A 26,799-nucleotide genomic window follows, 5' to 3' on the forward strand; every position below is an offset into this window, starting at 1 on the left:
TCAGGCTGAGGTGTTGGTTTGGTTAATAATGTAGAAGGCTCTTTTGCCTGGGAGCAGGGCACAATACACCACCTAGTATTATAATGTGGATAAATGTTTTGTTTGCTATGATAGACTGAGCAGTGGGAAGGTAGAGACTAAGGTTGGGGCCCTGGCATTGAAACTGAGAAGACGTGGAGGTGGGAAGTAGATGTATTAACAGGGTGGCAGGCAGGGGCTAAGGAGAGGGGCGAGTAAGACTCTCTGTTTAGAGGAATAACCAGTGCACCCTGTGGACAGGGATAGCTGATATTCACCCTTTGTATTTTCTTCCCTCTGTAATTTCCTTGTGTTATCCTCAAGCCTTGTGAATGCCTCTTAAACAGAGGATGCTGGTGTAGTACATCTTGGAAATAAGGGAGGAATCTGTGTGCATGCTTTCGTGAGAAATGCAACTGGAGAAAACACACAGTATGAGCAAACTAGTAGCTGGCCAAAGGAGTCCAGGGAGACATGCTTTTGAGAGGTGACAAACAACAGCAACCCAGCTGGGAAGGTTCTGTGGGACAGGGCATAGTACAGAGCCTGTAATAGGACTTGTAATTGGGAACTCTCACACCACTGTAGACTGTACCTCTCATGGAGAGGGCAGCCTGGGATGCTATTATTTGACCAGTGGAAATCAGGGGCAAATGGAGGTGAGAATGGTGAAACATTACTTTCCTGCAACTGTGTTTCTGGACTGATCTATGTTCCTGGGGCTCCCGAGCTATCTTGATGACATGATTGATAACAACACAGCAGTTAACTCCTATAAGACTCAATTCATGATACGTGGAATCCCATGGCACATCGCAGTGGCCCAGTCATAGGGATCACTGGCCCATAAGAAAATGGCCACCTCAGGACCACCTGCCAAGCAGGCAGCATGCACCCTTCAAACAGCAACACAATGAACCACAGCCGGCCCATGTATTTCCGGACCTCAATGGTTATATCAGAAGATCCCTGCTGGACAATGATCAACAGAGCAAAAACCTGGCCACACAGCAGTGTTGAGGTCACCTCGGGTCAGCAGAGTCTTGCAGGCAGCAGCAGAGACTCACCTCCTTTTGATGGTGAGCATCACGCCCAGGAGAATGATGATGAACATGAGGAGGCCAGCGATCACGCCGGCCATCTTCACGGTGTTGTCCACCTGCTTCTCTGGCTCCACAGTGTTAGAATTCTGGGTGGAGGCACCTAGGAAGGGAAAGGGAAGGATAGCAATGTTGAAAGCACCCACACATGTGACTAGACAATCATCATAATGACAACAGCTTCCTTTAGTTGAGTGCTAACTATGTGCCAGGCACTGTGCTAAGGGCATCACATACATTGTCCCATTTAATAACTTTTGAGGATCAATTCCTTGTGAGGTTGGGATTATCATTAGATTCTTTTGAGATGAAGAAACTGACATGCAGAGAAATTAAGTGAGTTGCCTTAGGTTCTCACTTGGGCAACTGTGTTGAAGCATTCTTTTCCTTAAGGCAAATCAAGTTAAGATTTTTTTTTCTCTAATATTGCTTTGTCTCTAGGATCAAACCATGGAACACTGGGAATTATACCTAACCCTACATTATTCTTTCAGGTAAATGGTGGAAATAACAGCTTTATTTTGGGGCAACACAATTTAAATCACTAGATTTTTAAAGATAAAAAGGGGTTTTTGTTTTGTTCTTTATAGGAAACAAATGGTAGGGCAAAAAGTTTGTATATTCAACGGAACTTGAGTACACCTTGGGTTCAAAAAAACACTTAAATCCAATCAATTCCATTTTTAGCATTTAATACTAATGCAACATGCTCTACCAGGTGTTAACTTGCTGACACAATCCTCAGTAGAGGAGGCAGGTAACTGGCCACTTACTATATACATCCTTAGCCCTGTCCTGGGTAACTTCATGGATCTGGCCTGGTCAATCCTCACAAACATTCCCAAAGGTAGAGGAGATACTGATTTTCCCATTTTATAGATGAGAAAACCAAGGGAAGTTGCTAAAAGTCACATGGCTGATAAAGGTCAGGGCCAGAATTCCACAGGTTTCCTGATTCCAATTTTAGACCTCAGTGGTCAGAAACCCTGAATCCAGCTCTCAAGTCATCTAGTTCCTCAATCCCTTCTCCCTAAAACAACCATTCTGCTTATGCCATAGCAAAGTAAGCAGGCGAAGAATGCCAAAAACCAGTATCTTCATGCTATGTACTAGGGATCAGAGGCAACATCTTATTTCAGACATTCTAGAGAGTAGTCCAGGGGTTATCAGCACCCGAAGTGAATTTCCTCCTGCTTCTATTTATATTCCTATTGGTGCCAGCCTTTAAGTGGGAAGCAGCTTCAAGTCCAAACCATCCTTTTCCTAACTCATTCCTTCTTTTCTTCCACATCTACATCAACTCACTCCTCATCAGCCAATACGCTTTCTCTGAGCCTGTGCCCCTGGGAGAGTTTCTCCCTCTTCTCTAAATTCTATTAACAATTTATAACACTTTGCACATGCCTCACAATATCTTTTACTACAATGCACCAATATTATTAGTTATTTGTTTTCACATCTGTCTCCTCCAGTGGTCTGCAAACTCCTCAGGGGCAAGATTACGCCTCGTTTATCTTAGTTTTCCCATGTTAGCACAGATTCTGACTGGTAATAGGGCTCCCGAAATGTTTGTGGTTGTTTAGTGTTTAGCTAAAGGGATGATGTCTCTGCCCACATACATTTGTTCTCATGGAAGCAAATTGAGTTTTCTCCTTTTTTAAGTCATTTATTCATAGAAATCAGCAGAGTCTTGAGTTGAAGGAATGCCACTACCCAAAAGCTATGGTCCTGATTCCAAAATGCACTGATGTTTAAGCCCTCCAGCACATTGATGCACCCCCTTTTTTTTGCTTAAGAGCATTAAGTGTTTCCTCTCTCAGAGCACTTTCCCCAGGTTGTTGTAACTTAGACATGTTGAGTTTGCTTGGCCAAGTCTCTCTAGTGAGAATGGTAAGTCACCCTATTCATCTCTCTAATGCCAGTGTCTAGCACAGGCCTCCCTCCTCATCATTGCTGCTTAACAGATAAATTATAACATAATATGAGGGTGAGTGAACCACAGTTGTGGACTTTATTTATGAATTCAATCATTCATTATTTTGCCATTGAGTGGCCATGTGCTGTGTGCTAAACTATGCTGTCTGTAGAGTCAGATATTCTGTTCCTAAAAGGACTTCTGGATGAGGAATTTTATTCATTCCTTTCACAAGCTAATGGCAAAACCAACTCATCAAATTCCAGGGTTGACTGAGTAGACTCTTCTCATCTACAGCCCAGAGAATTCCTGAAAGAGTTGGCCACCATCTCTTCAGCAGGGCTGGTCTGACATTCAGGGATGGGGGGACGAGGGCTGGTTCTGAGGAGCTCCCATGCAGCCCCCATTTTCCAGGCTGGAGACATGATTTCTGAGATGTGGCTAATCCACAATGTAGCAAGCATAAAGGAAGGGGAGAATCTCAGATCCAAATTTCCTCAATATTGATAGAGTCTTTTTATTTAGATTTGGAGGAAGGGTTGTCTCTGGGGCATTCACTCACTGGCACAGCCCAATTTTACTTAGTGTGCCTGCTACCAGGTCCTGTTCTAGAGACTAGGAGTGCAATGGCAAAGAGCCCCTAGAGAGGATCCTATTACTCTCGGAACAATGCTATTAGCTTGGTCCAATGAGACTCATACTTCATTCCTTCAGTAAGTGATCATAAATACCCTCTATGTGCCAGGCATTTGGTGATACAGTGGTGAGCAAAACAGGAACAGTTCCTGCTCTCAAAGAGTCTACAATTAGTGGTGGGTGGGGGTAGGGGAATATAATTAATAAATCAAGAATCAGTAATAGCAAACTTGAACCCTGTTAAGGTTTGAACAGAGAAGCACATGGCACTTGTAAATAGATACTTGCATAATTTAAAAAAATGCATTGCTTCTTGGAGCAATTCACCCCTAATAGAGGTGAGCTCCAAAGGAAGACAGGCTGTAACCAGGCAAAAGGACCATGAAAGCAGCATATGGAAGCAGCAGGAGAAATAGCCTTGGCTAATGGGGCAAGCACCCTGTTGTACTTTAAAAAAAAAAAAAAAAGAAATGTAGTATAACCAGGGCAAGAAAGCAAGGAGGGAAAGATGAAAAAGAAGCTGGAGAGGGCATCATGAATGAGTCCACACAGGATATTACTGGCCACAATGAGGGCTTTTGTTCTTTAACCAAAGGAACACAGGGCACCATTTAAGTGTTATTCAAGGAGCAATGATATGGTCAGATTTGTATTTCCAATAGATCATTCCAGCTCTAGTGTGGAACCAAAGTGGATTGGTGAAATGAGTTTTGAGACTACTGCAGGCATTCAGATGGGAGATGATAGTTGCTTAGGCTCAGGTGATGACAGTGAAGATAGGCAGATGTGATAAAAGAGACAATTACTTGAAATAGTTATAGATAAAATCTGTTGATGGATTGGATATGGGGAATAAAGGAGAAAGAACTGTCAAGGATGACCACAAATCTTTGCACGATAGGGTGGATGATGGTAATGTTTACGGGTTCCAGACACAATGGAAAAAGAATAGCTTTAGGGGAAAAATATATCTAGGGCAACTGGAGCTTGAGATATACTCCAGAAAAGTATGTAGTCAAAAATGCGATCTGGAGCTCTAAATTAAAGGTCAGAGTTGGAGGCAAAAATGTGTGAGTCATATGTACACAGATGGTATTTGAAGCGTGGGGGCCTGTTGGTGAAATCACCCTGGGAAAGAATAAAGAGTGGAAGGAGAAACAGACCTAGAATAAAGACTTGAGGGTCTGCAGTATTTAGTGAGTAGAGGGAGATAAGCCTGAATGGGGAACAGGAGTGACCAGACAGGTAGGAAGTAAACCCGGGAGAGTGTAGTATCCTAGAGCCAAGAGAAGAGAATGTTTCAAAAAGGAGGGCATGATCAACTATGCCAAAGGCTGTTCCCAGAGTAGAATCAGGCCCACACACAAAGGAAAGTGAAGATCTTGGATGAGTATTAGAAAAATTTTCCCAAAAGAATTCCAAGACATTCCTAAATAGAAGCAGCTTCAGCAATGACCATAAACCTACAAAAGAACATACTTGAGGGCCACAGAAGAACATTCAGGGGATTCGGGGAGGCTGTCTGAAAGTCCAGAGCCTAGAGGTTTAGACGAATTCAATGAGTTCAGCCAACAGGCAGCAGAGCTGAAATCACAGACTTTACACAGGAGGTTTTTAGAAAAATCCATGCTTGGTTGGTCTAACTAGACATCAGATACAGGAACGTGAACATTCCCTGGGACAGGGAAAATCCAGCTTTGTCTTTGGCACTCTTTAGGGGAACTTGCCCTAGACTCTGGATATTTGTGCCTCTGTTCATAGTGGAAGTGTGTTGACAGGGTTCAAAGGTGATACAGGGATAGAGGAAATGGACTAAAGGCAAGACAGCATCCACGTGTGACTCCCATATCTGAGGGATGGACAGAGGATGGGAGGGTCCTGCTTTTGTGGCAGAGTCAGGTGTGGCCACAGGGATTACATCTTAAATGCTCAGTGGAGCAGAATGTGACCTGTGATGGGAGTCATAAAAAAGCACATCAGGGTTGGCTGCTGATGGGGCCATTGGCAATGTGGTGCGCTTTCCACAGATGCCAGCAGTAGGTCCACATAGAAGGCTATCTGTCTGACTCAGTGGCCCCAAAATCAAAAGGGACTTTTCAGAGGGCTATCCCACTGGAAGCCCTTCAGTGGGATAACACCTGCGTTACTTTTACCCCAAGCATACCCTTTCCATGAGAGTCAGGCTTAGTATCAACCTTAGTTCCTAAAAGGCTGTCTCAGACTCTGGGTGACTTTGGTTTATTAAGCAGGGACTGGGGATTTGGGAACTGAGAGAAGGAGGAGGGATTTGGATGCATCTTCCTCATCTTTACCCTCCATAGGACCCAATCTGAGAATAGGCCAAGCAAATCAGAATTGGCATCTAGGCAGGCACCAGATGATAAATTTCTCCAATTGGGGAAGCTTTGAGGCTCTACTTGAGTATCCTGTGTGATGTGATAACCAAAAATAATCTTGTGAACTCAGCTTGTACTGACAGGAGACTCCCTCTCCAACATCATGCTGCAAGCCTCACAAGCCTGACCTGACGGCACAGCCAACTGTGTCCTCTGAGCTCTGAGTACTCCCAAAGGCTGAACCAGTTCTCAAAGCAGCTGCTGCTGCATCCTGCTGTCTATTCTTTCCCCAAATGCCATGATGGCTAAGGATCCAGTCTCCTCCTAGCTCCAGCCCAGAGTCTTAATCTGGCTTTTATATGTGCTACCTGTCTACTCTTACATATGGAAACCTGGTGCACAAGGCATGGCCCTTGGTTTATTAAGCTCTACTTCCCTCCCTCAATATTAGCTCCATACATAGGGTCTAGTTGCCATGTTTTCTCTCTCTGCTGCCTCCTCCCATGCTACCCAGAAACCCTCCCAGCTGATTTTCCCCAAGGATTACTGAGACCTAACAAGGGCAGCGCTGCCCTGCTCTACTCTGCACTGGTCAGAACGCTCTGGTGAGTCCTGTCCAGCTGTGAACCCAACCTCTCAACAGGGACCTCCAGAGTGAAGACAGGCCATGAGCCTTGCTACTCAAAAAGTGGTCCATCGACCAGAACATTGGCGAAACTTGGGAGTTTATAAAAAATGCAGTATCTTGAGCCCTACCCCAGACCTACTAAATCAGCAGCTGCATTGTAACAAGGTCTCTACATGATTGAGGTACATATTGATTGAGATGCACAATGTTCCAGAGATTATTGACTTTGAAGGTACATCACTCTGAATCAGGATTTTTCATCTTAGGGAAGGGAAGATTCAGATGAGACCTATTTTTTGCCTTTAGATAGATAAAGGGCCATTATGGAAGGTGGAGTAGATTTGGTCCCTTTAATTTCAAAGCTCAGAGCTGTATCATTGGGTAGAAGTGACAGGGGGTAGATTAGGAATCAACACAGGAAACGTTTGAATGTGGAAGAGCTAATCAGCTAAGGCTAAAGCCCAGACCCTTTCAATGCAGCATCATGTTAGAGAGAGGATGAGGTCATTATGGTTCCAAAGTCCTGCATCAGAGTCAGCCCTTCATTTTACCTGCTTACTCTGTCTCTGTTCTCATCTCCTTGGCTTCCTGGATGCATAACTAAGCCCTGAGGACCTCATGTCTACAGGATGCTGACCTTTTTCTCTGACATCATCTTTTACCTCAACTTGGTTCCCCTTAATTCCAGTAATACTCATACTCTTGGTGAGAGAAATTATCCCTATTATCTTTAGAGCCGTGAGACTCCCCCATGCAGTCCATTCCCACCCCCTCACCCTGACCCTCCCCATGTTACCCACAAAGGCAGGGGAATGTGTCATCAACAAGGACAAGAGCTGGCTGGAACATCCTGTGCTCCCCACAAAGCAGAAGGGACGACAAGATTTCTTATGCCCCTTTTGATGTCGAGATGCTATGGTTTTATGAGTCTAGTCAAAAGCATTGGGTTTCACATTGGAAATATGCAAGCTTGCGTCTAGATGCCATCACTAATGGGTTGTGTGACCTTGATCAAACCTGTTAACCGCAATGTGATTTGATATTCTCATTTATGAAATAATTAGAAAATGCCAAGTTCACACAGGGATTTTCTAAGAATCAAATGTAATAATGGAGGGAAAAATGCTTGATAAACTCTTGAGGAACTGTTCACATATGGGGCACAGTGATGACGTGACCTTAGCACTGGATCCAGGGTAGCACTAGGGTTTTTTGTGTCTATGAACTGTAGGTGATAGAGGCTGAGGCAACGCCTCCTTGTAACCTGCTACCTAAGTTCATCCGATCCTCAGGATAAAGGCAGAGCCCCTAGAGTGATTCACTTAACTTTCCTCATATAGGCAAGGCCCATATCAGGCTTGCATCTGGATGACTTAATGGCAGCAATAACATAATTTGGCAACAAGGGACTGGCAATTAATGATTAATGATTCATTCTGAAGTGCTCTCACTGGTGACAGGCCCAATTCTAGAGCTTTACTTCAGAGAATTTTCCTTGTAAAGATATGGAGCAAAAATAGGAGTCACAGATAAAGAACATTTAATTGCAATTGATAAAACCAAGTAAATCCCAATGGATGCATAACCCATGCTGGTGATCATTGCTGACGATAAAGAAAGCAACCCGGCTCTCAGGGACACTATTCCTATAAACTGCACTCTTTAAAACATACAGTTGTTTCTCAGCTATCCAAGGGCATATTATCCCCAGTGTGGCTTATCAGAGGCAAATCTTACTTTGCTGGCAGTTTACCCCTGTCTACTGAATGGCTTCTTTTGTTGAAGAGTTTCTCTGGCTTTGTATGTATCTGGCACCCAGTAGGGAAAACCTTTGAAACCCTGACTCTAAGCTGGTACTTCTATGTCAGGGAAGGTTTTAAGCATTACAGGCATCTCTGATTATGGGGGTTTTGCCAAGAGGAGATAATAGGGAAAAGATGAAGATGCTGGGCAACTTTCTGGCTCTTCTCAAGTCAGGTAAGCACCATAAACCTTGATTTTGCTGGAAACAAATTCTCAGAATAGCAGATTATTTTTAAGATGGAATTAAAGTCCAAGACAGAAAAGAAGTTGGCAGGAGAGCATCTGGATACTTCATTAGATTCAAGCCTCTAGACTTTACAAATTGCATCCCAAGGCATTGAGAATATTTGTAATTGTGATCATGAACTACTTTGGCAGTCTTTGAGGACTGAAATTGTAGCAAACAGGAGGGGTGCGAGAAGCCTGGGGAGAAACAAATGCTGTTGCTGACTTTTTTTAAAAATGAAAAAAAAATGTATTTCAGATACTTTACACTAGTGTGATGTTGATACAGGAAAAAAAAAATAGACTAGATGATTAAATCAGGTTCCCCCCACCCCCACCCTTACCACTTAAAAAAGGAAGAAATAATCACCAGAAACCAGAACAGCCTCACATCAGACAGCATCCAACCAGGGAAAAGGAAACCACTCCTAACTTTTAAAACAGAGCAAATTTACTAGAGAATTAGTACACAGGGATTAGGAGACAACGGTGGGGAAACTCAGAGGGTGGTAGTATCAGGAAGCCACTACCCAGCCCAGACTGGAGAAACAAAAAGAGGTGGTGGAGTTCTCAAAGGCCAGAAGTAAGGATCACCCAACAGAAGTGGAACTCTGGTAGACCCATCTGGAGACCTGAAGCCATGGAGTCACCGCCAAAGAAGGGGCCTGAGCCCAAGAGAAAGAAGGCTCCTCCCTTCCTCCAGCTTTACCATCTCTTATTAAAGTCTCCCATTAGCCAAATCCAGAAGCCAGTAGGCATGCGGGTCCCATGCAGGGGTCACCTACATGCCCAGGAGCATAGGGCAACAGTAAAGGATGGATGTGACACCAAATGGGCCAAGGACAAGCATGGGCTTCTTATAAACAAGTGATGCTAGCCTCACCTCTCTTTGCCACTTTTGAGGGGTGTGTGGACTTGTAAGTCAGGGAGAATGTCCAGTACTGCATCTTGATTTTAGCCAAGTCAAGGCCAACATGGAGAAATTGTGGCTGACTTTCAGGACAGCCAGGTGTGAAACTGAGTTCTTCCAGAAGATGGAAACAGAAGGGTCAAGATATTTGACCACATGCAAAGTACTAACAATGAACAATAAGGAGGTAACACATTTAGGGCTTTTACTACAATCCAGGCCGCTGTTTTAAGCCCTTCACATATATTCTCTCTTTTAATCTTCACTGCCCTATCAATATGGTTTGGATCTGTGTCTGCACCCAAACCTCATGTCAAAATGTAACCTCCAGTGTTGGAGGTGGGGCCTGGTAGGAGGTGGTTGGATCCCTTATGAACGGTTTAGCACCATCCCCTTTGGTACTGTCCTCATGACAGTGAGTGAGTTCTCATGAGATCTGGTCATTTAAAAGTGTGTAGCACCTCCCCCCGCTGCCCCCTACTCTCTCTTGCTCCTGATCCTGCCATGTAAGATGCCTGCTGCCCCTTTGCCTTCTGCCATGATTGGAAGCTTCCTGAGGCCTCCCCAGAAGCAGAAGCTGCTATGCGTCCTCTACAGCCTACAGAACCATGAGCCAATGAAGCCTCTTTTCTTTATAAATTACCCAGTCCTGGGTATTTATAGCAATGTGGGAATGAACTAATACACCTATGAAGCAGGTTCCATCATTATACCTATTTCTGAGATGTGGGAACAGCCTCTGAGAGACTAAGTAATGGTAGCAAGCAGGAGAGCTGGGACATAGGCCCTGGCAGTCTAGCACAGAGATTATTCTCTTTAACCTATCGTACTACTCTGTCACCTCTCTAATAAACAGGGGGAGAGACCGTTCAGCAGAGAAATGTGTTTGTCTTTTCTCAAATATCTGGAAGAAAGAAGCAGACACGTATTTAGATCTAGAATCTTCCATTGACCAGCCAGATTAAAATATCTTTGTATTGATGCCTGTCTCTGCCGGGTTTGCCACCCACTCTATCATGCATTTCTATTTCATGCATCTTTCTTGAAGATTATCTCCCCTCATGCCCTCGCACCCACGTATCCTATTCTAATATCTAAGGGATTGATGAACATGTCATGTGAACCTTGTTACGTGAGCCAAATTATACAGACTTTGCTCAAATGATATTTAAACTTGACCTTTTTAACTCAAGTTCCCTCATCCTTTTCACTTTTCTTGTATATCAACCACCACCTCCAAGCCTTTCATATGTTGCAGTTAGTTTCATTATAATCGCTGGGCTTTCTATATAATACCTTTATTGATATTTAGCAACCAAACCATCCCATATAATTCCATAGGGAGACAAGTCTTGTTCAAATTTAGGTGATTTTTTTCTGCTTTGTCTCCAATATTCTTTCTTTGATCTTGCTGTGACTAATTTTTTTAAATTGCTGACTACCTCCCCATGTCTCAAAGCAATGCCTCCTTCATCAGATCTGGTTGATAATAGAGCACTTGAGAAGGATTATTTCATCATTCTTCTAAGTGACATCACCTAGGATGTTTCTCAAGTAATAAATAAATTGCCTCAATTCATCATATGACAGTAATTGCTTTTAGTCACGATTTAACTCAGAGTCAATGTTAAGTAGCTGGAAAATACCACAGCGATGCAGGGTTTTCAAAGATAGCTCTACCCTTGCTGTGGAAAACCATTCAATAAGTACTGTTAAATGCAAAGAAGATACACATTTCTAATATCCCAGACTCCTCAATACTACCCAGTCAGTCCTAAGAAGTTAGAATTGACTTCATCACAGCCTATACAACAAAAACTGCTAAATATTGCTGACAGAAGTTGCCCTCGTTTTCGGCCTCGAATGGAGGTTAGCACCCTGTGAGACAGGAATAGCTTTAATTGATTGTTTGAAAGCACTCAGGCCACTCAAATAAATTGTTCCTCAAGTGCTGATTTTGCTTGGTCTCCTGAATCTGTGTTTTCAGATAGACCTTGTTTTACACTGTAAATGCTCTGTGTAGGTCAAATTCTAGTTCAGTCATGTTACACACACCAGGAAAGACGGCTAAATGAGACTCTGATAGAGAACGTCTTCTGGGTGTAAGAAAACTCCTTTATTCTATTAAGAAAGTGTCTTTTTTTTATCCATGGAAATAGAGGAAAACAGACTTATTTATGAGCAGTCATGCCCAACTGATGCCAGACACAGTCATTATTGACAAACCCCTTCTATGGCATATCCTTTTAAAGGTTTCACGGTTGGTGAGCTGGAAATCCATTTATACCTCCCAATGACCTCAACTACTTTCTGTTGTGCCAAGGAGGCCTAACCTATGAGGGCTGCCAAGACCCAGCTGGGGTAGAGAGAGGATTCAGTCTGTGGTAAGACTAAGACCTTAAGCTATGACTAGAGTCAGGTATAAGGTTGTCTAAGAAACCAAGTATAGGGCATACTTTGTAGACTGGGTTAGGTGTCAGACCGCAGTCAAGGTTAATGACCAGGATGTGGCTGAGGTAGGGGTCAAAGCTAAAGCAGAGATCAGGAGTCAACTTACGGCTCGGGTTTAGAAGTGTTATGGCAGTCAGTCTGCATCCATGGTGGGGTCAAACTTGCCCACAAGTGTGGCTTAGACTTTATTCAGAAATAAAATTTAGCCCATGGCCATGAAAATAACTGGACAAAGCCCAGTGACCTCCACATGGACTATATCCATTACCTTGGTGTCATTAGCATCAATTCAACCTTTGGCTTCATAGGAATAGTCCTGGACATTGCCTAACCTGAGTGGTGCTAGGATTATAATGATGACAGTGGCTATAGCAAGGTGCTGAGCATGGAAGGTAATCAGACAACACTACTGTCTTGGAACTCACTACTTAGGGGGAGAGGAAAGTGCAAACTAAAAATCAGAGTTGAGTGATGGGCACCAACACAGAAGTGTGCACAGGAAAGGGCATGCCCAACTCTGCTTAAACAAAACTAGACTACAAACTTGATTTCCACATGTCATCCATGGTGTGGGACACATCAGGGCATTCCTGTGACCACTCAGTGGCCTTCTCTTTTCCCTCCCCACCTTGACTCCCTGTGGTCCAGACTGCCCTGCTGATGCGGATGAAGAGGCTGAGTCATCTCAGTGCTGACAGTACTGGCTCCTTGCTTGTAGAATCTGTGCTTTGAGCCTGGAGCTCAGGAGGCTCAAAGCTGCTTAGCTGCTGCAGACAGGAGCACCCACGGCCTGTACTGGGGATTAAGGGTTTAGTCTGAAGAGCAGATGTAAGAAGAAGAACATATACTCTTTAGGATGCCCTGTAGCAAAGTGATAGTCCCTTTAGAGTTCTTCAGGCAGCCAGTATGAGAGAGCTGTGGTCACACTGAACTGACTGTAATTCTTCCTGTGAAGCTCAGAGCAGTCCCAGGGCAGCAATGGGACAAGGAGAGGCTTCTCAGAAGCAGCCAGTATAGAGCCAAGTACAAAAGCCAATCAGGGACAGTCTGCAGGTCATGTAATTCCGGGACACTGAGAACAGGTTACCACAGCCTGGCTTGTGAAGCAAAGCCCAGGCCAGGGCATGACCAGCAGCAGATGCTGAGACTATCTATTCAAAGGGAGAAGCAGAAACCAAACCAAGAAAGGAAGGTTTAGAGCCACAGAGTGGAGACCTGTCTGGGCCAAATGTAGAATACAGTCAACAAGGGGACCTCACTGGGGAGATGGGGTGAGCCAAAGGGATTCTCTGGATGGCAGCTCTTGGCCAAGGTTTTCTTGAGGTCTGCCCACTTTAAAGGCACAGCCCTTAAAGCTCAACCACTGCCCACTGGCCAGTGCTCAGGATCACTGCATTTCTAAGTGCATTCATTTTCCAGGGCTGTTATTACAAATAACCACAACCCAAGTGGTTTAAGGACAGACATTTATTCCCTCACAATTCTGGAATCCAGCAGTCCCAAATCAAGGTGACAGCATGGCCATGGTCCTTCTGAGACTGTGGCAGAACTCTTCTTTGCTTCTTCCTAGCTTCTGCTAGTGGTTGGCAATGCTTGGCATTCCTTGGTTTATAGATGCATCACTCCAATCTCTGCCCCTGTTGTCAATGACTTTCTCCCTGTGAGTTTGTCTTTACATGATGTTTTTCTCTTCTTGTAAGGACACCGGGCATATTGGATTAGTGTCCACCCTTCTGACTTTATCTAAACTAATTACATTTGCAAAGATACTGTTTTTAAATAAGGTTCCACTCACAGGTACTGGGGTTATTACTTCAACATATCTTTTTGGGGAACACAATTCAACTTCTAAGACCAGGTGAAGCTGAGTCATGACCCACACAGCCTGGGGATGGGCTACAAGCAGGAGCGGGAGCTTAGCATTTCACTAAATGAAATGCAAACTCTAACAGGGTTCACAGCCAAATGGACAGGCAGCATGTGGGAAGAGGAATGGGGGCTCCTGCTTGGTTGTGGACTGAGCAGAACACAAGGCTTCTGGAAGGATAATATGTCTCAGCTTCCTTTGTCTGAACTGCATAGCAGGGTGCACCAGAGGCCGAGGCTCCCCTAGGCTCATACTCAGAAACATAATTCAATTCTTTCTAACCAACTCTGGCCAAATTGATCCCCTAAGGGGTGACTGTATTACCTGACTTAGAGGGGCATGAAAGGGGAGGAGAAGCAAAGATCTGCCCATCTGGGGCAGCTTTGTCCAGATTACGCATCTGCAACATGCCGCTTGCAGCTAGCATCAGAGTGCCTGGAAAGGAGAGAAGGGGCAAGGGAGAAAGCAGGCAATCTATAAGAAGGATTAGTGGAAGCATGAGCAGGATCAGACAGAGGAGTCAGTAAACACGCAGCACAGAATTTCAGATTAGTGCAACTAACCCGTGCAACGGTGATAAAATGAGCAGCAGCAAGCACGGAATTGATTGTTGAGATTCCAGCCAAATCCACCATGAACATGTTTTCTTTCTTCTAGCCTTTGCCCCTTTGCTTTTGAAAGCAGAAACACTGAATCACTGTGTTCTGTATTAAAAGCTGATCTGTTCCCCTCCCCAAAGGATGGATGGAAAAGCAGCTCTGCTCTTAGTGGGAGGTAAGGAGGGTAGAAGAAGTGGCCAGTGTGGTTGTAGCAGATGCCACTTGCCACACTGGCACAGAGTCCTAAGACAGGGTCTTCCCTATGACTGCCCACGATTCCTGCCCCCAGCCCAACCTCTTTTGGGCCAACACCATGAGATCCCAGGCGAGACACTGGGCTCAGCAAGACCAGCCCCAGCAGATTTGGGGGAGCTCCAGACAAGGGCTCTGAAGACTCAGTCTCTAGGAAGCTTGGCAGGTGAGTCTGCATGGAGTTCAAATACTGGATTGAGAACTAGTGACTCACAATTAGCCCAACAAAATGGTAGATGGTGAGTAGAGTGAGGTGCTTGAACCATCACAGGCTGGAGGCAGAAGTGGGGATGGGGGTGAGTATACCATGCCTGGCACATGCTCCATCAATGTCAGTCATCTGCTTATTTATTAAATCATTCATGCATGGGGCCAAATGAATGAGCACTACAATATGTGCTAGGCACAGGGAAAGAGTTGATAGAAACCAAACAGCTCCAACAAAACATGCTTATACCTTGAACGTATGCCATGTTCAATAGAAAACTTTGCTTAGGGCGGGGGAGGGGGTTGCAGTTCTTTGTGCCAACTGGCCCACCCAGTTGACTATCTCTGCATGCAATCTGGAGATAATGGGGGCCAGTAAAGGTTTTGCAGAGATCAAACTGTCTGAACTTGATCCTAGAGGATGAGTAAGGCAAACCATAGAGGGAGAACATCTCAGCAGAGAGAGGAGAGTGTGAGAAGGCAAGTACCACTCACATGATCAGTTTGAATGGGTTACAGCATGCTGAGGAGGAAATAAAATTGGAGAGATAAAAAAGGGATAGGGACTAGGTGGTAAATGGCCTTTGATTCAGGCTAGTTATCCCAAAGCACAAGGGGAGCCCTGGGAGCATTTTAATCAGGATTAGACTCTCTCTCTTTTTTCTTTTCTTTTCTTTTTTTTGAGACTGGGTCTTGCTTTGTCACCCAGACTGGAGTGCAGTGGCATGAACATGGCTCACTTTAGCCTCAACCTCCTTGGCTCAAGCGATCTTCCCACCTCAGTTAGGGCCACAGGCATGCACTGCCATGCCTGGCTTTTTTTTTTTTTTTTTTTTTTTGAGACGGAGTCTTGCTCTGTCACCCAGGGTGGAGTGCAGTGGCATGATCTCGGCTTGCTGCAACCTCCACCTCCCGGCTTCAAGTGATTCTCCTGCCTCAGCCTCCTGAGTACATGGAATTACAGGTGCGTGCCACCACACCTGGCTAATTTTTGTATTTTTAGTAGAGACGGGGTTTCACCATGTTGGTCAGGCTGGTCTAGAACTCCTGACCTCATGATCCGCCCACCTTGGCCTCCCAAAGGGCTGGGATTATAGACATGAGCCACTGCGCCGGGCCTTTTTTTTTTTTTTTAACTTTACTTTCATAGAGACATGGTCTCACTATATTGCCTAGGCTGATCTCGAACTCCTGGGCTCAAACAATTCACTGACTCAGCCTCCCAACGTGCTGGGATTATGGGTGTGAGCCACCATACCTGGCCTGAATCATACTCTTATTTTTAGATGATCACTCTGGCTTCAGTGGGGAATAAATATTGGAAGGGGATTGATGTAAAGACATGGGGACCCCAATTTGGAATCTGTGACACTAACCTTATGAGTCCCAGACATGAGTTGTAGCAGTGAGCAAGAAGGAGACAGAGATTCAGGAGAGATTTCAGAGGCCGTATCTATCAGATTTAGTGATAAATTGGATACTGAAGATGAGGAAAAAGAGAAGGCAAGGATGATGCTTGGCTTCTGAATCTGAGTTTAATGGCAGTTTGAATGGAAGACTGGAGACTGATTTCTCCTTGCTTTAAGGAGAATATCCCAGGAGAGAAAAAGGTGCAGTGAGAGCCTCAGTCATATATGCTCCCTGATTAGACATTTGTTTTGAAGAAGCACAAACATTAACAATCATCTCCTACAGAACACCCTACAGGGATGTGACAACCCTCTTCTGCATTAAGTCTTTTGATTCAGTGGGGAGACGGGCAACAGAAAATGGCAGCTCAAATGATGTACCAATAGCCTTGTGTCTGTCAAGCTTTGAGCATCTGTTCTAAGACTGTTGTTAAGGACAGTATCCTAATGCACTTGATCCAAGGCTCGTCTCCTCCCCCATTCTGTAGTGTCAGCCTTACAGCCATATGAGTAGTTGCCCAGAACAGCTGAGGAGGGTCCTCTGCAATGATCAGCCTGGCTCCTGGATGTCACCTGCCCTCGTGGCCTCCAGCTGTAGCTCTTCCCCTAGTCTTCTGGCACAGCCATGACCTTTGTGCACTCCAGAACCAACCAAAGCACTGGTCAAGGGGAACTAGAGGATGCCCAGGTCAAAGGCTCAGGGATGTCCACATCCTTTCACCCATCTCAGCTCTCAGTCTTGCTCTTGCCTTGGGTCACTGCGGGAGCTGGGGTTGCTGTGCTGCTGTGTCCAGCCATCCACCCTATATCCTAAAGCTTTGATGAGCCCTGATTCATGACTTCTATTTGGCACTTTAGGTGCCCCAGGCCTGAGGCCCTGATGGGCTCTTACCTATTTCCTCCACCACTCACGTTTCTCAGAAACCACAGTTCCGGCCCAGTCACCAGTCACAGTCTGGCCCAGATTCAGTCTGCCTGAATCTTACCAATGGTCAGCTTTTCTGCTGTTCACTCTCTGGACCTCAATTTCCTCATCTGTAAGATGGGTTTAGGATCATTATAATGATGGCACAAGTCTAAGATAATGAAGTTTTTTATCTCATGATTCTTCTCAATAACTGGTCATTTTTAGTATTTCCATTCTGCAGATAAGAAAATGGGGAAACTTTGGGGCTCAAAGCCTCTCAGATAGTAAATTATGTGGCTTCTGAGACTGTCCTGAACCATCCTGCCATGGTATTTCCCAATGCTGGCTCAGAATGGGTGTTCTCTAATGTCTATGGGCACAGAGCATGGAGAGTATGATTACAGACTGTCTTGAGAGACCTGGGTTTGAATTCTAGTTTCATCATTTCAGAGTTGAGTGATTTTTAATCATCTGACCCTCAGTTTCCTCATCTGTAAACTGTGACTACTAACAGTACTCTATTTGGCAGAGTTGCTGGGAAGTTTAAATGAGTTAATGATGTGAAACTCAGCACATTCCATAGCATGTAGGAAGTATGTAACATACTTGCTGTTATATTTTTCTTTTCATCATCTTATTGGACATTCCCAATGCTTAGTCCCCCAGAGCTGCCCCCTCTCTCCTGACAGGCTGTGCCCCTGCCTCTGCTGCCTGTCTTCGCCTCTCTCCATGAAGCATTTTCCCCTCATGGTGGCTGTTCAGGTTGGAGCTTCACCCGGTTCTCCTGCCTCTGGTTCCTGTTCTCACACCATCTGTCAACCCCTTCCACTGGGCACGTGCTCCCTTGGAGGGTCACTGAAGCCTCAGGGTGTCCAAGCTCACAGGGCCCAGGGCATGACCCTAGGGAGACTGCTGCCTTGCTTCAGCATCTTCTCTTGGCCCACATAGCTTTCTCCCAAAGGCTCAAACTCCTTCTGCCTGGGTCTGAGTAAAGCTGCCCCTGGGAAAGTTGCTTTAAGGACAGTTGCTAAGAACTCCCAGAGAGTGTATGATGACCTGAATCCTGTCACTGTGCCAAGGCCGTGATTTAAAGAATTTCCAGCGAAATAATAAGAGAGAGTTTTAACATGAGGTACACAGGAAATAAAGGAATAATAAGGGAAGCTGTATCCAATATCTTCTCAAACCTGGAGCTGGGTTGAGAGTGCATCCATTTCTTCTGTTGACCCTCACCATGATTAGGCCTGGCTGTACAGGGACTCAACTGTACTACTTCATAAATGAAGAAGCTGAGGCTCAGAAAGGCGAAAGGCTGAGTAATTGGCTCAAGGTCCCCAGTTTTAAGGAATGGAGTTTGGGCTCCAGATGAGGGCTTGTCCCACAGCTCTTTTTTCTGTAGAAAATTGACAATAGGCATGGGGCATGGCCAAGACAATGAAGTCAGTTCTGCCCCTGGGGATGACCTTTAGCACAGCTACTCTGGCCTCCAGACTGGACACTGTCAGTCTCCTCTTGGGCTCAGAGGTCCAGGCCACCCCCTTGAGGCCTGGCTGAACTGCAGGAGGGATGTGAAAAGAGGCCTTCTTTCTGCACTGGTGGGCCTGGGGAAGACTGAGTTCTCTTAATGTTAATTAACTGGTCACTTCTCTACTGCAGCCTCCAGTCAGCTCACTGCAGAAAAGTGCCCAATCCTGGCCAGAAGAGGATTTTACCTTATTTTTCTCAATATAAACATCCCTGACCTCTACCCACTAGGTGACTATAGCCCCTCGCACCCAGCTGTGACAACCAAATACATCTCCAGATTTTGCCAAACGTCCCCTAGCCCTAGAGAGCAACAAGGAATAAAAGGAACTGAAAATTTACTGAGCCTCTTCTCTACACATACATTTCTATTCACCAGCTAGGGACAAAGATGACCCTAGATGTGTTACCTCTAGATCTGCACTGCCCACAATGGTAGTCACCAAGTCACGTACTTAAAGCACTTGAAAAGTGGCTGGTGTAACTGAGGAACTGAATTTAAAAATTTATTTTATTGAAGCGTTCTATGTGTAAAATACACACCAAAGACTTAGTACAAAAAAAGAATGTAAAAAATCTTTCATCTGTTGTTTTCTTTAATTTTGCTGCATATAATAATAATAATATTTTGGATATATCAGATGATTGTGAACCTCAGATAGGTGGGCTTCAGATTCTTTGACTTTACAATGCTGCTGAGAAAGTGATACCTGTTCAGCAGAGACTGTACTTTCAGTACCAGTGCAAACATTCTGCTTTTCACTTTCAGTACAGTATTCCATAAATTACAGGAGATACTCAACACTTTAATATAAAATAGGCTTTGTGTTAAATGATTTTGCCCAACTTCAGGCTAATGTAAGTGTTTTGAGCATGGCACATTTAAAGTAGGCTAGGTTAAGCTATGATGTTCCGTAGGTTAATTGTATTAAGTGCATTTTCAACTTACAACATTTTCAACTTATGATACATTTATTGGGACATAACCCCATCATAAGTTGAGAAGGATCTGTATTGAGTTAGATACATTATATTATTAAAATTAACTTCACCTGTTTCTTTTTACTTTTCTCATGTGACTCTAAGAAATTTAAAATTACATACAATATTCAAATTCTATTGCTATTAAACAGTATGGCTCTGGAGGTTTATAACAGAGGATGATTTTTGTCTCCATGGCACATTTGGGAATGTCTGGAGATGTACTTGGTTGTTACAATTGGGGTTGACATGCTGCTGGCATCCAGTGGGGAGAGGCAGGGATGCTGCTTAAGCATCCTCCAGTGCACAGGACAGCCCCCTGCCACCGGCCCCCAACAAAGAACTATCTGGCCCCAGACATCAATGGTGCTGGGGTTGAGCAATCTTGCCATAGAGAATGAATTCCTTGAAGGATTAGCCAATAAATCAGGAAGACCTGAAGAACTAATTGGACCTAGATGGGCAAAGAAGTTAAAGCTCTGATTGCACTTAGTTCTCATGATTAACTATGACTGTGGTTATGCATATTTCAATTTCTCCAAATAAAAATAATGAAGTCTGGAAAAGAAGAATAAATTATCCCGGATCACCAGCCCAGAAGGTGGCATTGCTGAGAGCTGAACTCAGCCTCCACTCACTCCGAATGCCGGCTTGTCCCTGCTATATAATGTGGTCCTGCAGCTCTCTGAGTTGGTGCTGATGTGAAAAGAGGCTCCTGTGCTTAAAGTCTAATATCCCCATCACTCAGACCCAGGCAGTTATTATTTATATCAGCCATTATTGCTACCAGGGGACGAACATTAACAAAAACACCCTTTGAAAGGGATGGCACTCACAGGCACCTCACCCATCAAATGAGGTTGAGAAACGTGTGGAAATAAATGGATCACAATGAAATAAACCTGTCAGAGGAGGAACATTCAGACGCCTTAGAAGACAAGAGGTAAGAACAAAAGCACCTGATATGGGATTGGCTCTGTTTAAAGAAAATATTATCTGACTGCTCGACTTGAATAGAGCCTAGAGAACAATGGCCCAGCAGAAACAGAGCAGCTCGCACACACTCTGGAGAAGTATTGTTTCTCTGTAAATTGGTGGTGTGCACAGTGACGAGAGTCACTTTTCTCCCACTGTCCGTCTGCAACTCCCTCCTCCCTTTGGGAAGGGTCTCTGATAAGGTAGGGCTGGGGACTGATTTCAGTAAAGACCTACTATGTGCTGCAACTGCACACAACATTCCTAGCATTTTCTAATGGAATTTTTAATATGACTGCATGAAGCACATATGATAATTAGTTTTGCACGTGAAATAAGGCTATGCAACTTGCTTAAGGTAATCTAACAGGGAGTGGCTGAGATGAAATTCCTGTGGTGTTGGCAGTGACACACTGGAGTACAGGTGTCCATGGCAGTACAAAGGCAGAGATAAAACTTGCCCATAGTGGATGCTGTTTAGGCTCAGCCCCAATCTCCTTTACTGGGCGGGTGTGACTACTCTCCAGCTGCTGTGGGTGCTGGCAGCAAATGGCTCACAAATACCTCCCTTCCTAGAGAAGTACCATCAGGCAAAAGGGAACCACTTCCCCAGGAGGTCATGCATTCCCATGGCAGCCCACAGCCAGTGGCTGACCAACACCATGGTACAAATATTGGCCCCCTTGCCCCAAGGTGGGACCAACTCTTTAGTACATTTCCTACTCCAGACCTCCCCTTTACCCAGGGCTCAGGCAGATGCAGGTCTCCACATTCCCCCTTAGCTTTGTTCTCTGCCATATCTCATCTTCCTCCCTTTCTTCTGAGAACACTCTGCAATGAATAATTTGCACAAGAATCTCCATCTCAGTCTCAGTGTCCAGGGAACTCAACCTAAGACATTCACTAGCAGTGATGTCTCTGAGTTTGGGAAACAGGGTGGCAGGAGTGAACTGTGAAGGTACTGGATGCCCTGACTCATGTCATCACTGCCTGCTGCACCTCCTTCTCCACCATGATAAACTGACCGTTCAGGGATTAGTAGACCGGAGGCCATTGTCTGGGCAAGGACTTTGAGAGAGGTGACAGTTAAAGGTTTGAAATCTCCAAGAAACTTCCCATTGACTAAAAAGGGACCCTGTAATAAAGAGGTCTCTAGGTCAGCAGATTGTCTTTTGAGCCCCACGATGGACATCAACCTCTGACATGAGTGGGCTCTGTGTCCTTTGAAGAATGGCATACATTTATGTGAAATGAACTCCACCTATGGTACACTTGAGGAAAGGGGCTGGTATTCACTTCAAACAAATACAGACTCTGGACTGGGCATACCCATGGCAGCTCCTTCGACATCTATTATCTTGTTTAGTCTCAGAGGCCTCTGCATGTGTACAGTCTACAACATAAATGGTGCCCCATAAGGGGTAGGTGGGATTATTCCTATTTAACAGGTAGGAAAAGTCAGGCTGATCATGGTATGGGTAAATTGTCAGGACAAATGGTAGACCTGATCATAGTGAGAGCTTCTCATTTCCTAAGCACAGAATTGTTACGTCAACTTTTTTCCCAAACTTAGATCACAGCTCAGCTGTCGCTTCCCCTGTGAAGCACTCCCTTGGCTGCACATGGGTTTGTTTATTTTGAATACCATGTACCTTTCCTTTGTAACACCACTCGAAGTGGCAAATTTATTTGTGTAGTTTTTGGACCAGTGGCTGTTTCTTCTCCTGGAAAGGCACTGGAACATATCTTCTTTTGCTCATCATTGTACATCTCCATGCCTAGAACAGTGCCTGGCACCCAGTAGGTACTTAGTAAGCATTAGTAGAAGGAATGAATAGGTGAGTGGATAGATGAGTGTATGCATAGAGGGGTGGATGGATGGGTGGATGAATGAATGTGTGGGTTGATGGGTGAATGGGTGGAGGGGTGGGTGGCTGGGTGGGGTAGAAGGACTGCTGGTTCCTCTCTGGTGCACCTGGCCTGGAGGACCCACTGAGTGTGGGCAACTCTCCCCTCCCACCCGCCCAGGGCTCTGGTGATCACCTGTGGTGAGGAGGCAGAGTGGAGTCCCCGGGGTCACCTGGGCGCTGCCCATTGGTGCTGACCACAAGGAAGCCAGTCCCCAGGCAGCATGCAGAAGAGAAGGAGAGAAAGAAACACACATGAAAACGTGCAGCACGGTGAACAAAACTGCAATTCTTGTGGCTCTGAAGAGCTCACACTAAATAGCAAAAGAACATCATGATCTAACAAAACAGGGCCTGAAATAGATTTAAAAAAGATGAAACGAGAGTAAGAGGCACCACTTATCAAGCACCCACGACATGCCAGGTACTTTTCTGGGTGCCTCACATATAATGTTTCTAAGACTTAGAATAACCCAGAAAGGTCAGTATGATTATAAATAAATCTGTCATTTTTCCACCGAAACTACTTCTCCGTTAGACTTCCCTTTCTGCATAAATGGTGCCACCATCCATGTAGCTTCTCAGTCTAGACACATGGGAGCCCTCCTTTTTTCTGATGTCCCTCTTATAATCAATCACCATGCTTTATTAATTCTACCTCAGAAAAGCTCTTGAAGCTGCTTCCTTCTCTTTAATTTCATTCTCACTTTGTTCAAGCCACCCTTGTGTTTCACATGGATTATTTAAGCAGCCTCTCGTCTGGTCTCTCTGCCTCCAGTCTTGTTCCCCTTCAGTCTTACTCTCCATCCTTCAGTTGAAATACAACAGTGCTGCCTCGTTGTCCCCAAGGTAAACTTCAAACCACCTCACTCAGCTCACAGGCCCTCCATGATGAATCTCCTGCCCACCCCTCTGGTCTTGTCTGTCTCCACTACCACTGCCCACCCTGTCCCAAGCATGACAACAGCTTTCCATTATCAACAGCCCCCCACCTTCTTGTATGTAAGCCTTCCTTAGGTGAGTCACTTTGCATGGGATATACTCCCTCCTGCTCCTTCACCTGGCTGATAACTGTTCATCCATCAGGTGTCAGTTTATAACCTGCTACCTCTAGGGAGTCTTTAGTACATCAGTGAATCTGGGACAGATGCCCCTTCTTCTCTTCCCATAACACCCTCCTCTTCCCTTCTTATTGCGATAATATCACTGTATTAGAAGTGGATGCCTTCTCTTAAATCTGTAGTCTCCTTGAAAGCAGACATGGCGTCCCATTTACTAGTGTACTCATGTGGCCTTGCATTGTGCCTGACACATAGTAGGTACTCAGTGAATATTTGTTGAATAAATGAAGAATGAATGAAGAAATATTGAATCATAGAATTTGTAAAACTTGTTCAAGGTCACAAACTGGTAAAGGTTGTATTCAAACCCTGGTTTGTCTGGCTTTAATGTTCCTGTCCTTTCAAATCCACCCCTCACCTCTCTAAAGAAAAACATACAAAAGGTTGAAAGGTGTTTTAGGCTTGTCCAGGGACTGCAGCTTTCTCCAGTGATCCATCAACAAAACTGCAGGAAGTTCTTATACAAAATTGAGAAGATAGAGTATTCCAGACCAACTGATAAACAAAAAATACATAATTTCAAAAATAATACAGATGGCAAACTTGATCAACAGCCATGAAATACTATAAAATTTAACCACCAGTAAATAGTAATCATAATACTTCTCCCTTAAAAATATGAAAAGTTTTGCTGTTTTAAAAGCACAATCTAAGTCAGGGGCCAGCAAACTATGACTTGTAGGCCAAATCTGGCCCCCCACTCCCTGTTTTCTGTGCAGCCATGAGCTATAAATGCTTTTTACATTTTTCTAATGGTGGGGAAAAAAATGAAAGAGGAGTAATATTTTGTGACACATGGAAATTATATAAAATGCAAATTTCAGTGTCCATAAACAAAGTTTTATTGGAACACAGCTGTACTCATTCTTATACATATTCTTATACGTATGGTTGCTTTGGAGCTACAATGACAAACTTTAGTAGTTGTGACAGAGACCATAAGGCCTGCAAAGCTGAAAATATTTACTCTCTGTCCTTCTACAGAGGAGTTTGCTAACTCCTGTTCTAAGTAGCTATTTTTTAGGGTTTTTTTTTAACCCCAATGCTCTCAGATAGGCAAGACAAAGACTGTCGCCCTCACATGTCAGTAAAAGAAATGCAAAGCTTCAGAGAAGAGATGACTTACATGTTCCCACTTGGCCCCCTTCAGCAGCCTCTTAACTGCTCTCCCATTCTGTAGCCTTCTCCCTGCCTTAGTCTTCCTTCTCTGATTCATTTTCTAAACTATAACTAGGGTGTCCTTCCCCAAAAAGGCCGTCTGCTTAAGTACCTCCAGGGGCTCCACTATCTAAGGACAATGCTTTTATATGTGCGCGCATGCGTGCACACACACATGAGCGCGCACACACACACACAGTGGGGCTACACAGAGTCCTGGGTGGCCCCTGATCACTCCTAACCTCATCTGGTCACACTGGCCTGCTAGCCATCATTCCTTTGCCTTGTCCCATTTAAATTCAGTGGCATGCTCTCTTGCCTTCAGTGATTTGCATACCTACTCCCTTGGCTTGAAGGCTTTCTTGACTTACTTTGCAACCTCGTTCAACATGATAATTGTCACTCTTCTTTCAAACCTTATCTCAGTGATCACACATTCTGAAATAGCATACCCTAAGTTGATTTATGTCTCCCTTCTTGCCCACCAGTGATATCCTGATTTTGCCTTGACCACAGCCCTTATTGGACTTATATTTATTCGTTGCCTCTCCCATGAACTACTATTTGTTGAGTGTTTCTTACAAGCCAGGTATTATATTAAGTACTTTCGATACATTTGCTCATGAAATTCTTACATTAGCCCTGTGCAGTAAGTGGTATTACTTATTTATTTATTTTTGAGATGGAGTTTCACTCTTGTTGCCCAGGCTGGAGTGCAATGGCGTGATCTCGGCTCACTGCAACCTCCACCTCCCGAGTTCAAGCGATTCTCCTGCCTCAGCCTCCTGAGTAACTGGGATTACAGGCATGCACCACCACGCCAAGCTAATTTTGTATTTTTAGTGGAGATGGGGTTTCTCCATGTTGGCCAGGCTATTCTCGAACTCCTGTCCTCAGGTGATCCACCCGCCTCGGCCTCCCAAAGTGCTGGAATTACAGGCGTGAGCCACCGCACCCAGCCATAAGTGGTGTTATTGTCATTGGTTTATAGATGGAGAAACAGAGACACAGAATAGTTTAGTACCTTTTCCTACCTAGAATCAAAGACCATCCAAATCTAAAGATGATGTTTTTAACCACTAGGGAATGTGGGATTACATATCAATACTAAGTTGTACTCAATAAATGCTTACTGAAAAGTAAATGAATACATGAAAGTCTGATTCAGTATTTTTCACTCACTAGCTGTGTCATTTGGAAAATTACATATATTTCTAAATTTTAATTTCTCCACTTATAAAGTGGAGGTAATAATTATCTCATGAAGTCATTTTGAGGATCGAATGGAAAAGAGTTAAAGCCTTAGTTGGGTTGGTGGGCCTAGAGGAGGTACCTCCCCACTCCATCCTCTAGGTCTGCAACCCATGCTGTGCTTAGCAGTAATGCTCAGCTACCTCGGGTAGGAACAGAGGGACAGCTGGATAAATGCAGGAATGGGGAGAGATTTTTCTAGTTGGTGGGCAGAATATAGTGGGATGGATCATGGATCTCAGCAAAACACAAAAGGAGGCAGAAACAGAAAAAGGTCCTGTTTACATATATGGTTCTAGTGATGTCTCATGTTTACCAGTGTCTGTTCCATCTATCCTTGGGCATAGGAAAGAGTTCCAGTCAACTTGCAGTTGGGCTGTTGTCATGTGACTAGCTCTCATCAAGGCCATGTAAGTGGAAGTGGCATGAGTCATTTCCGAGTGACATATTTAAGATCCAAGTTGCCACTTCCATGCTTTCTCTTACCCTGCTCAGGGGTTCTCTGAGACCACATATATTCTAGATGGCACAGCAACAAATATGCCTTTGTGGTATTAAGCTACTGGGAGTTGGGTATTGGCTTGTTATGTTAGCAAAGCCTAGCCTAGCCTAACTAATC

General features: G+C 44.5%; 1 protein-coding gene across 14 annotated transcripts in view; it reads right to left on the reverse strand.

Annotated features, from left to right (window-relative positions):
- PTPRT (protein tyrosine phosphatase receptor type T) overlaps positions 1–26,799 on the reverse strand; it is a 1,127,644-nt gene that overhangs the window by 180,409 nt on the left and 920,436 nt on the right. For 7 of the 14 annotated variants that reach the window (XM_055104675.1, XM_034947431.2, XM_034947426.2 and 4 more), the window contains exons 14-15: positions 22,787–22,843; positions 1,086–1,221 (exon numbers count right to left, since the gene is read on the reverse strand). In XM_055104675.1, coding sequence (XP_054960650.1) covers positions 1,086–1,221; positions 22,787–22,843 — 193 coding nt within the window. The remainder of the gene's footprint in view (positions 1–1,085; positions 1,222–22,786; positions 22,844–26,799) is intronic. The other 7 variants (XM_034947434.2, XM_034947430.2, XM_055104674.1 and 4 more) reach the window with 1 other exon arrangement.

The sequence above is a fragment of the Pan paniscus genome, chromosome 21 (assembly GCF_029289425.2).
Source record: "Pan paniscus chromosome 21, NHGRI_mPanPan1-v2.0_pri, whole genome shotgun sequence".
NCBI classification, from domain to species: domain Eukaryota; kingdom Metazoa; phylum Chordata; class Mammalia; order Primates; family Hominidae; genus Pan; species Pan paniscus.